At 44.7% G+C, this 11617-nt stretch overlaps 1 protein-coding gene across 2 annotated transcripts in view; it reads left to right on the top strand.

Annotated features, from left to right (window-relative positions):
- The first annotated feature begins 465 nt into the window (after nucleotides 1-465).
- The window catches only part of LOC139235009 (transcription factor COE2), a 329707-nt gene continuing 318555 nt past the window's right edge, over nucleotides 466-11617 (top strand). For both annotated transcript variants that reach the window (XM_070866082.1, XM_070866081.1), the window contains exons 1-5: nucleotides 466-881; nucleotides 3025-3181; nucleotides 4464-4527; nucleotides 5424-5479; nucleotides 10690-10763. In XM_070866082.1, coding sequence (XP_070722183.1) covers nucleotides 748-881; nucleotides 3025-3181; nucleotides 4464-4527; nucleotides 5424-5479; nucleotides 10690-10763 — 485 coding nt within the window. In that variant the 5' untranslated portion in view covers nucleotides 466-747. The remainder of the gene's footprint in view (nucleotides 882-3024; nucleotides 3182-4463; nucleotides 4528-5423; nucleotides 5480-10689; nucleotides 10764-11617) is intronic.

Raw genomic sequence — 11617 nt, 5'->3', positions numbered from 1 at the left:
CTCCCCAACACACACACGTGCACAATGGATTATAACATCCCCAACACTAGATCAATCTGTGTGAATATTTGGATTAAGATTGTTTTAACTGACTTTCCACATTCCAGTCCTATATTATGGTAATAATGTGCATCCTATTGGTGACAGCTGGGAGAAAAGGCGTGCATAAATCACACTCTTTACCCAATCTGAAAATAGCCAACACTGATCCAAAAAGCATATATGTACAAGGGGCTCCTCCGACACGCCCTCGAAGCTGTCAATTACTGGCGCGGCCCTCCCGCGGAGGGAATCATTCATTAGATTCAGGGCTTGGCGGAATCGCTGAGAGTCTCCCAGGCCGCTCACCTCTGCATCTCCAGCGCCCTGGATTAAGGACATTGTGTGTGTGAGTGTGTGAGAGCGCGGATCAATGTCTTCTCGTATTCGGCAGGCAGATGAAGCTTGTTAGCCCGTGATCGATTCTTGGATGGTTTTGCGCTTGAAGGATGACAGCACCCAGAGGAGAATAAATCTCCCCTCAGCCCCCCTCCCTCCAACCACCCCTCAAAAAAAAAACTTCACTGCTAACCGCCTCAGCGAACTCTGGAAATCTCCGCGAGCAACTTCAATCTGTGCAACTTGAAACGGTGTGAGAGAAAACACAGGCGCTTTCCAATCTGGGATTTTCCAGTCTTGAAGGAATCTGAAATCGTGCTCCCTGTTTTTTTTTAAAAGAGTGTTAATTCTTTACTATTATTATTTTAAATGTTTGGGATTCAGGAGCATTTACCGAGAGGAGGGCCTGACATCAAAGACAAGTCGACTGGCAGTGGGATGGACGCGGTTCGCTCATGGGTCCGGACTGTAGGGGTGGTAGCGGCGAATGTCGCGGCACAGAGGTACAGTACCCAAACTACACGACAGGTTGCTTATCAGTTGAAATAATCATTGTCAAAGCTGACAGCCGCGTTGCAAATGAACCCCCCCTCTCCACCCCGCCTCTCCCACCCACCCCCTTTACAAAACCGCAAAGTCCCCTTAACTTATAATGACCACTATATTTAAAAAAAAGAAATGCACTCCCGTTTAGTTCTCGACGTTTGAAATGCAGCAGAGAAATGATTTAGGACACAGGCTGCAATTTAGCGTGTGTGTGTGTGGGGAGGGGTGAATCATTTTTATGAAATTAGGAAATCAGAGTTCGATTTGTTCCTGTGATACAGCTGTCACTTCCAGTTGCACTGCAATTTCTGAGCATTTATATAAATTGCACCAGTATGTGTTAAATGCGGGGTTAAAATGTAGCGGGCACCCGGTGTTGTTTAACGTTTAGCCTGCATTGTTCCGCCTAGTTCGAGAAAGTCAAGGAGCAACAAAATGCTAATTTAAAATGATTTTTTAAAAAAAGTAACTTTAATATTTGGCTCGGCCTCCCGTTTGGTGAATAACCCTCCCAGGTAGAGCAGCGATTGAGGACATCAAAGTGCACTGATTATGTTTTGAGACAGACACACACCTCAAGGCGCTCGTACAACGGGAACTGACGGCCTGAAATGAACAGTTATACACATCTAAGAGCTAATTATGTCCACACTCAATCTAAAACAAACTCTCGCACTTCCCAGCAACATGCAGTTTATTTTGGGTGCTTGTTTATAAATGTAACATTTTGCACGCATCCCACTACTTGCATTGACATTTTTAAAGAGATGGCAGGGGATGAATGATTATATTTTCATTCAATAATATGCTTCCTGGAGGCTTTATCATTTGGAATGGGGGGTTTGAAATCAGTATTCGCGCAACCCGTCTTCTTTTCTCTAACTCTGCTCGAATTCAAACGCGAACTCATTTTTTTTTTGCAAATTTCACCTCTCAAAAAACCAGCAACGAGAACAAATTTGAAGAAGTAAATAAGATATTTACCCCGCCTGCTCTGTAGGTCTTACTTCCCCAACTGGGTACATTTTCTCTCAGCGAATCGCTGATTGCCCCTGATTATTAATAGTGTTTAAAGTTCTGCTGCCGTCTCAAAAATTCTGCCTCGATCACGGTCTTCCCGACTCTCAGTCATGCCCTGACTGTACAATTCTCATCTTAATAATCTTAGATTTAATTATGTTGTTCAGCTCGCTTTTTGGGTTAGAAACGGCACTTTCTCTGATACCGCTCCCCTTCCAGAGATGACTCTTAAGAATAAATACATTTAAAGTAATTGCTAAAAGGGTTAGAGGGGATTTGAGGGGAAATTTCTTTACCCAGAGGGTGGTGAGGTCTGGAACTCACTGCCTGAAAGGATGGTAGAGGCAGAAACCCTCACCACATTTAAAAAGTATTTGAAATGCCGTAACCTACAGGGCTACGGACCAAGAGCTGGAAAGTGGGATTAGGCTGGTAGCTCTTTCCCGACCCGCAAATACACGATGGGCCGAATGGCCTCCTCCTTGTTAAATTTCTAAGCTTCTATGAAATATCTCTCCCAGTTACATCTTAATAATAATTATTTTAAAAATAGATATATTTCTTGCCATACCATAATTGGAATCGATTGCGCCAGTGTATTTACTATCCTCCGACCTGTGAACCATTTTAATGTTGAGTGGTTCTACACATTGTGAAATGACAGTCATCCATACAGGTGCTGGGTAAGAGCGCGGCTTAGAAGTCTGTAAAGTTTAGCAACAGAATATAAATAGAGTTAACAAAACACACAGCAACACACATTCAATTGCAGCAACTGACCCTGCCATTTCATTATTTATTTTAGCTCATCTGATTGTCATTTTTTTTTTATTTAACCAAGTTGGCGTTTGAAAAGGTGACAAGTCCCAGAGTCCGACCGCGCACACTTGTGGCAGTCTTTGACTTTGGTATTGTTGGTAAAGAAAATGGTTTACCTTGTACTGAAGTTGGCTGCAGCTTTGTGCATTTATACACCTGGTTTGATCAATGCCCATTAAGAAGCCGGGTACCGGCGATGACTGTGTGCTCAAGCCGTGTTTTTGAGAAGTTGTTCAGTTTCTCTCTCTCTCTCTCTCTCAGCGGCGTGGCTCTGGCCAGGGCTCATTTCGAGAAACAGCCCCCGTCCAATTTAAGGAAATCCAATTTCTTCCACTTTGTCCTGGCGCTCTACGACAGGCAGGGGCAGCCGGTGGAGATCGAGAGAACCACTTTCACAGATTTCGTGGAGAAGGACTTGGTAGGTCAATCGCAACTGAGCGAAATAAACCAGTTACACAAAATAAAACTGGTGCTGGGCGTCGCGGTGACAGTGTGCGAGAAGTTTGTGTTTTGAAGTCGAGGAGCGCACTGTTTTGCTCGGGAATGTTGGCACATTAAACAAACCCCATTCTCCAAACATGTCCACCCCACAACTAACCCCCTTCTGCCTGGGCTAAAGCAGAATGCTTAAATCCGATAAATGCCCCCTTTTAAAAAAAAACTGTCAGCCTTTTCAGATTTTCTGCCTCAAAGGCAGATTGCGATTAAAATATTGAGAAGTGTTCAGCGATTTAAAGACAAATGATTCGGAATTTAAGCGCCAGGTCTAATTTCCTATGGAATGATAATTCACTTGGATCTCTGTCAGCTCGCTACCCCTCCCGCTACAGGTGTATTTTATCGATCGATTTGAGCTGTGCCATCTTCAAAAAGTCGGACCCGCTCCTGTTTCCTAACCCCCCTGCATTTGAGGCGAACTTTTATTTAGGGCAAGCGTTTCATTGAATCGAGCGAGGGTCCAGGACTAGGAGACTGATTATTATTGCAGGACTGAAATTGTCAGTTGCTGGCCCGGGCAAGAAGCGAGGGTGCGGTTGCATTGGTGAACTTGGGATCATTTTGTGCGAATTTTTCATCATTCTGGTCTCAACAGGCCGAGGAAATAGCACCTGGCTGAGATATTGCCCCTTGGATACGGTGCGATTCAAAATATTATTTTGCAAGCAACATAAGTTGTTGTAATTGACAAATTGGGTTGGAAAACGAGGAGTTTCAAGACTCAGTCCTGGGAATTTGCTGATCATATATTTAGTTAAACGGATTAAACTCTCTATTGTGTGTATATTTTTTAAAAAGGATGTTATTTTGACCAACTTTCTATAACTAGGAATCTACCGCGCCCCGTCCTGGTCAGCTTCACTTCGGTTCAAACCCGATTTAAAAGGAATACCATTGTATTAAAAAAAAATCACTGCACCCCAGCGCCTTACTGGGAGATCAAAAGCCACCCCGGTACTTGGAATGATTTCTTGGTGTTTCTAAGGGCCCCTCTTTTGCATGTGAGGGTGAATCCGCGGATGCGACATTAGAATTAAACCGATAGAATCGTGGCTTGGATTATTACAGGGATATTAAACCGAGTTAAGTCGATTTTCGGTCATTAATCCCGAATGCAGTGCCGCAGCATTTCCCGTTGTGAAATAATAGTTGAGGTATGAAATGATTCACCCCCAAAACACGATGTGCAATCTCTCTTTCAGGAACCGGGAAATGATAAAACCAACAACGGGACTCACTACAAGCTGCAACTGCTGTACAGTAACGGTAAGCGCGCCCGGGATATCCCGCGACCTCCAGATAGCAGCATCCGAAAATGCCCTGGCGGAACTTTCCGCATTCTCTGTGGCGTCTATCTGGGCAAGCGCTGAACGCGACCTTGCGGCGCCCAGAGCGACTGGGGGAACCAGCGCTGGCGACTTAAGTTAAACGGTGGCTCTTCGTATTTTATTCTCGCCACAAAACCTTCAACTAAAACGGGACGGCGGAGTGGCCGCCGTGCCAGGTTGGCATTGCGTGGGCAGGCTTGTTCCACAAAGCCGACAGCCAGATGTCCAACAATAATATTGCGGGCAGGGAGAGTAGGGCCGATGTTGCAAGAGAGAAGGGGCTGATGATTCCTCCACCCACCCAACACCGAGAGACTGAGGCAGAAACAGCACCAGTCTGATGAGAATAACTCCCAATAACAGTGACCTTACCAAATATTCCATTCTATTCAAAAAGCTTATCTTTTTTTAGCAGCCAAGACGCCGGGTTTTGTCCAATGGTAGTCATTTTAAACTAGTTCATGAATTGTTTAAAAAAATATAAACTCACTCTAACTTTCTTCATGAATGGAATGGGAGAGCACGGGATAGAACATTTGTAAATTCCCAGCACCGGGACTACAGGCTAAAAAGACATCGAACTCATTGGTGGCAAGTTCAGTCCTGATTTCACAAAGCTCTTGATCACACAGAGAATGAGAAACACCCAGGATCATCCTGGATAGCACAATGCAGGTAACAACTCCGGAGTCCTTCCAGATACACACATACATATGTCACTTTCCAGACCATGAAATGCATAATAGTGACGCCTTTGCTGCTCATTTTCTGTTCAATCGCAAATGGATGTAAAAGGGTTCTTCTTTTCGTTGCTAACGTGTGATTTTGACGCAGGTGTGCGAACGGAACAGGACCTGTATGTGCGGCTCATCGATTCTGTGACCAAACAGGTACGGACACTAATTGTCTTTCACTCTCTGATCAAAAGAAAGACTTGCATTTATACAGCGCTTTTCACGACCACCGGTCGTCTCAAAGCGCTTTACAGCCAATGAAGTACTTTTGGAGTGTAGTCGCTGTTGTATTACAGCTAACTCTCCGAATGTCTTCTGATGTTACTATTCTGAAGGTAATTGAGTGGAAGTAAAATGGAACGGCAGCAATGCAAGGCCATGTCCCCGACTAGTGTTTCCCAATTGTACCCCTATTAAAAGCAGGGGTGCCCTAACATAATGCAGTCATCAGATCCCAGCGATTACATGGGTACAGAGGAGATTTACGAGGATGTTGACTGGGCTGGAGAATTTTAGCTATGAGGAAAGATTGGACAGGCTGGGGTTGTTTTCTTTGGAACAGAGGAGGCTGAGGGGAGACCTCATTGAGCTGTATAAAATTATGAGGGGCCTGGATAGAGTGGCTAGGAAGGGCCTATTTCACTTAGCAGAGAGCTCAACAACCAGTGGGCATAGATTTAAAATAATTGGTAGGAGGTTTAGAGGGGATTTGAGGGGAAATTTCTTTACCCAGAGGGTGGTGAGGATCTGGAACTCACTGCCTGAAAGGGTGGTAGAGGCAGAAACCCTCATTGCATTTAAAAAGTACTTGGATGTGCACTTGAAGTGTCGTAACCTGCAGGGCTACGGACCAAGAGCTGGAAAGTGGGGTTAGGCTGGATAGTTCTTTGTCGGCCAGTGCGGACACGATGGGCCAAATGGCCTCCTTCCGTGCTGTAAATTTCTATGATTCTATGATTACAGAAAACCTTCCAAATGTCTTCTGATGTGACTATTCTCAAGGTAATTGAGTGGAAGTGAAATGGAACGGCAGCAGCACAGGCCATGTCAACTGCCCTTATTTTCTAGTTGTGTCCCTATTAAAAGCATGGTTGCCATAACATAAGAGCCATCAGATCCCAGTGACAACATGTGTAGAGCAGAGGACATTACATAGCCAGCGTTGTAACGGGAAGCCAGTTGGACTGGGAATCTGGAAGGATGAGATTAAAAAGGCTGAAGGGCCACCGAGCCTATCATGCCATCTTGTGATCTGTAAAGGAAGGACTGTTTAATTACACATATGATTATTTACAAATGATCAATTCCATGTTTGATATTTTGCAACTGACAAATTGCCATTTTGGTTCAATGATTCCTGCAAGTCACAATCCAAAAGATTAAAATTGCGCCCCCCCAAAAAAAATCGTTGTAAATTGGATGATAGAACAAACAGACACATTTTGAATTGATTTGAAGTTTAATCTTTACTTCTGCCACTCACAGTCCTTTTACTAATGGATCAAAGTTTGATTTTGCACTTTCATTTATTTGCTATTAATCTGTTGAAGGAACAACAGAAAACTTCTCAGTGGCTCCTTTTCTAATTGTACAATGCTTAACGGAGAAAGAAAGACTTGCATTTCAATAGCGCCTTTCATAACCTCAGGATGTCTTAAAGTGCTTTACAGCCAATGAAGTACTTTTGGAGTGTAGTCACTGTTGTAATGTAGGAAACGCAGCAGCCAATTTGGGCACAGCAAATTCCCACAAACAACAATGTGATAATGACCAGATAATCTGTTTTGGTGATGTTGATATTGACCACGACACCAGGGAATAACTTCCCTGCTCTTCTTCAATTAGTGCCATGGGATTTTCTACGTCCACCTGAGAGGGCAGACGGGGCCTCGGTTTAACGTCTCCTCCAAAAGATGACACCTCTGACAGTGCAGAACTCCATCAGCACTGCACTGGAGTGTCAGCCTAGATTTTTGTGCTCAAGCCCCTGGAGTGGGACTTAAACCCACAACCGTCTGACTCAGAGGCGAGAGTGCTACCCACTGAGCCACAGCTGACATGGCTATACATGCAGACTGGTCTCTGTTGTATTAGTTCAGGCTCAGCAGTGTCACCCTCCATGCTCAAAGAGCCAGTTAACAGTGTTGTCTCAGCTCACTCTTACAACAACAACAACTTGTATTTATATTGCACCTTTAACATAGTGAAACGTCCCAAGGTGCTTCACAGGAGCATTATGAGATTTAAAAAATTGACGCCAAGCCGCATAAGTAGAAATTAGGGTAGGTGACCAAAAGCTTGGTCAAAGAGGTAGGTTTTAAGGATGTCTTGAAGCAGGACTGAGAGGTAGAGAGGTGGAGAGGTTTAAGGAGGAAGTTCCAGAGCTTGGGGCCTAGGCAACAGAAGGCACGTCCACCAATGGTTGAGCGATTATAATCAGGGATGCTCAAGAGGGCAGAATTAGAGGATCTAATCTCGGGGGGTTTTGGGGCTGGAGGAGATTACAGAGATAGGGAGGGGGCGAGACCATAGAGGGATTTGAAAATGAGGATGAGAATTTTGGCAACCGGAAGCCAATGTAGGTCAGCGAGCACAGGGGTGATGGTTGCGAGTTAGGACACGGTCAGACAAGTTTTGGATCACCTCTAGTTTACGTAGGGTAGAATGTGTGAGGCCAGCCAGGGGTGCGTTGGAATGTTACCTCTGGACCCCAGCCAGGGGTCCAGAGGTAACAAAGGCATGGATGAGGGCTTCAGCAGCAGATGAGCTGAGGCAAAGGCGGAGACGGGCGATGTTACGGAGGCAAGGTACAGGAAGGTAAGTAATCAGCAACTGTACACCAACTGGAGTCAACAGATGAGGAGGGAAGATAACCGGAGAAAGGGGTATTGTAGATTGTGATATATAGTGAACATCAGGGACTGCTGGTCCATGGAAAATAAATGTGCCGATCTGGCTGGAATGTTAGGTGAACTATAGATGACCAGTATCCTAATACATATTCAATTTATCCAATAAGTGTCACTGATGGTTTTGCTAAGGGCCAATTTGATGCTTTGGAATTGGTGTGAAGTGATACTCACAATGATGCAAACATGATAGACCTTCACTTTAATTTGCTTCTACATTTGGTAAATTTTTATGCTGAGGGAATGGAAAACATTCCCATTTTTAGCCCCTCGTGTCAACGTCAGTCATTCCCAGGACAAATAGTTTTGGCGCCGAGAAAGGTTCCTTCTATTCTGCCCTAACAATGCCTAACTTTCCAAGCACACATCCGCCTGCAACACCAGTGTGAATTTCTCCCATTTCCTACGCCAGCCAGGCCTGGAGCCTCTCTGAATGAGATTGGCACTTTTTTTTTGCAAAAACTACGCCCGCTCTTGTGATGTTGGCCCATATCCACCAGGAACTGGGCTGAGACTCCCCCAAACCGATTTCACTTGGGACCCTTGCAGCCAACAGACAGACGGATCTCATTTCACCTGGGGATGGTTGCAGCTGACAGCCAGAGGAAATGTTCATCCCGTCAGTCTGGGCTGAATTGGAACTCAGGTCTCAGAGGTGAAGGGATAGTGTCTAACCCACTGCACCACCTAGTCCCCAAAGTGTTTGATACATTTAACAGCTGTGTACATTATCCCATGACGTCAATGCATGAAGAAGAAAAAGTTCCACTAGGGCTGCTCAAGGGAAGCATTCACGCCCGCTTGTAAACCAGGGACCCATTAATTTGGAATGGTGATAGATGTCTAACTCTAATCCATAAATTAATTTAACTTTATTCAGAGCACAAATCTAAAGAACTTGCATTATCACAAAATCGAGGCTGAGGGAGTGCTGCACTGTCGGAGGTGCCATCTTTCGGATGAGATGTTACATTGAGGCCCTGTATGCTATCTCAGGTGGACGTAAAAGATCCCATGGCACTATTTCAAAGATTAGGGGAGTTATCCCCGGTGTCCAGGCCAACATTTATAACAATCAACATCACAACAACAGATGATCTGGTCATTGTCACATTGCTGTTTGTGGGAGCTTGCTGTGCGCTAATTGGCTGCCGCGTTTCCCACATTACATCAGTGATTACATTTCCCTGCCAAAAGTATTTCATTGGCTGTAAAGCGTTTTGAAACGCCCTGAGATCATGAAAGGCGCTATATAAGTGCAAGTCTTTCTTGTTTCTTATTTGATGAGGAATTGATCAGATGCCATCATGTCAATAAATCATTAAAAATATGTCATTGATACTGAGAGGCAGACAGTCACAATTACTCCAGTTATCAGGAAATGTAAGTTTTGAGGAGAAGTTAAGGAAGTTGGGCTTGTGTTGTTTGGAAAAGAGAGTTTAAAGTGAGTCAAATTAAGTTTTCAAGATTATAGAGGGAATTGAAAATGTTGATTCAGGCAAACTGGAATCTTGGTCTTTATTGCAAAGGAGATGGAGTATAAAAGCAGGGAAGTCTTGCTACAGCTATACAGGGTGTTGGTGAGGCCACACCTGGAATACTGAGTGCAGTTTTGGTTTCCATATTTACAAAAGGATAAACTTGCTTTGGAGGCAGTTCAGAGAAGGTTCACTAAGCTGATTCCGGAGATGAGGGAGTTGACATGAGGAAAGATTGAGTAGGTTGGGTCTCTACTCATTGGAATTCAGAAGATTGAGAGGTGATCTTATCGAAACGTATAAGATTATGAGGAGGTGTGACAAGGTGGATGCAGAGAGGATGTTTCCACTGATGGGGGAGACTAGAACTAGGGGGCATAATCTTAGAATAAGGGGCCGCCCATTTAAAACTGAGATGAGGAGAAATCTCTTCTCTCAGAGGGTTGTAAATCTGTGGAATTCGCTGCCTCAGAGAGCTGTGGAAGCTGGGACATTGAATAAATTTAAGACAGAGATAGACAGTTTCTTAACCGATAAGGGATTAAGGGGTTATGGGGAGCGGGCAGGAAAGTGGACCTGAGTCCATGATCGGATCAGCTATGATCGTATTAAATGGCGGAGCAGGCTCAAGGAGCCGAATGGCCTACTCCTGCTCCTATTTCTTATGTTCTTATGTTCTTATGTTCACTGTAGTGAAGGACTCAAAATAAAAAAGTAAAATGTTAGGAGGGAGGTCAGATGGGATGTGTTAACCCAAAGGATAACCAAGCTGTGGAACAAGTTACCAGGGAAGGGTCTTTAAGTAGACAAAGAGACAATGAGATGTATTTCTGGAGAGAGGAGTGCGAAGGATCTGGTGAGAAGGTAGTTTGGAGGGGTTGCTGTGCTTGTCGATTCCAATGGGCTTTTCCTGTTCCTAATGTTGTTCATCTTCGATGTGTTTCTGAGGTTACCAACCATTCTCTAACTTTTATTGCAGCCGATAATCTACGAGGGACAAAATAAAAACCCAGAAATGTGCCGGGTGCTTCTCACACATGAAGTGATGTGCAGGTAAGGAATGGCCAGCCGCTCATTGTCTTGTACTTTGGTTACATAAGAACATAAGAAATAGGAGCAGGAGTCGGCCATTTGGTCCCTCGAGCTTGCTCCACCATGCAATCAGATCAGGACTGATCTGATCTTGGCCTCAGCTCCACTTCCCTGCACGCTCCCCATAACCCTTGACTCCTTTATCGCTCAAAAGTCTGTTTCAGTGGTGCTTATGATCATTCCCTATAATCGGGAATGATTCTGGACCCATTCCAGGCACAGAAACAACAAGCTTTGGGCTTGGCATACTGCCATTTTGCTGAGTCTAACCTGGGTGGGGAAATGTCATCAAATTCCGTGGACCAATTATTGCACATTATCGAAGCTGGGGGACATGGCTTAGAGACAAGGGCCGCTGAAGCAGAATGAATTTGAAGTTTCTAATTTACGCATTTGCAGGGTGACTCACTAATGTGCATATGTGAGTGGGGCTCATCTCGGACTTCGTGGTCGAATAAGGCGATGGCATCCTGTAGGCTACTCTGCAATGAGGCTGTGGGATCCCACACTGAAGCTGGCTTACAGCAGACCCATAACCAGGTGCAAATTGGAGCAGAATGAAATTATTGCAGTTGGTTTCTTCTGGGGGCGATTTTTACCCATCTAGCGGGAAGCTGACGGGATCAGACTGGGCGCCCGCTGATTCGCTGGAAAGTAAAAGCAGGCGGAGTGTAAACCAGGCATCAGATCCGATCCTGCCAGTTCCGCCTCAGGCGCATTAGGTTAACATTCACCCCCAAATCAGTCTTGACCAACCTAGGAGGAAATCCAGTTGTTCCACACCATTTGAACATCATCTTGAAATGATTTCAGAA

The sequence above is a fragment of the Pristiophorus japonicus genome, chromosome 22 (assembly GCF_044704955.1).
Source record: "Pristiophorus japonicus isolate sPriJap1 chromosome 22, sPriJap1.hap1, whole genome shotgun sequence".
Lineage (NCBI taxonomy): Eukaryota > Metazoa > Chordata > Chondrichthyes > Pristiophoridae > Pristiophorus > Pristiophorus japonicus.
Note: the sequence above shows the minus strand (reverse complement) of the source record. Positions and strands in the feature narration are given on the sequence as shown.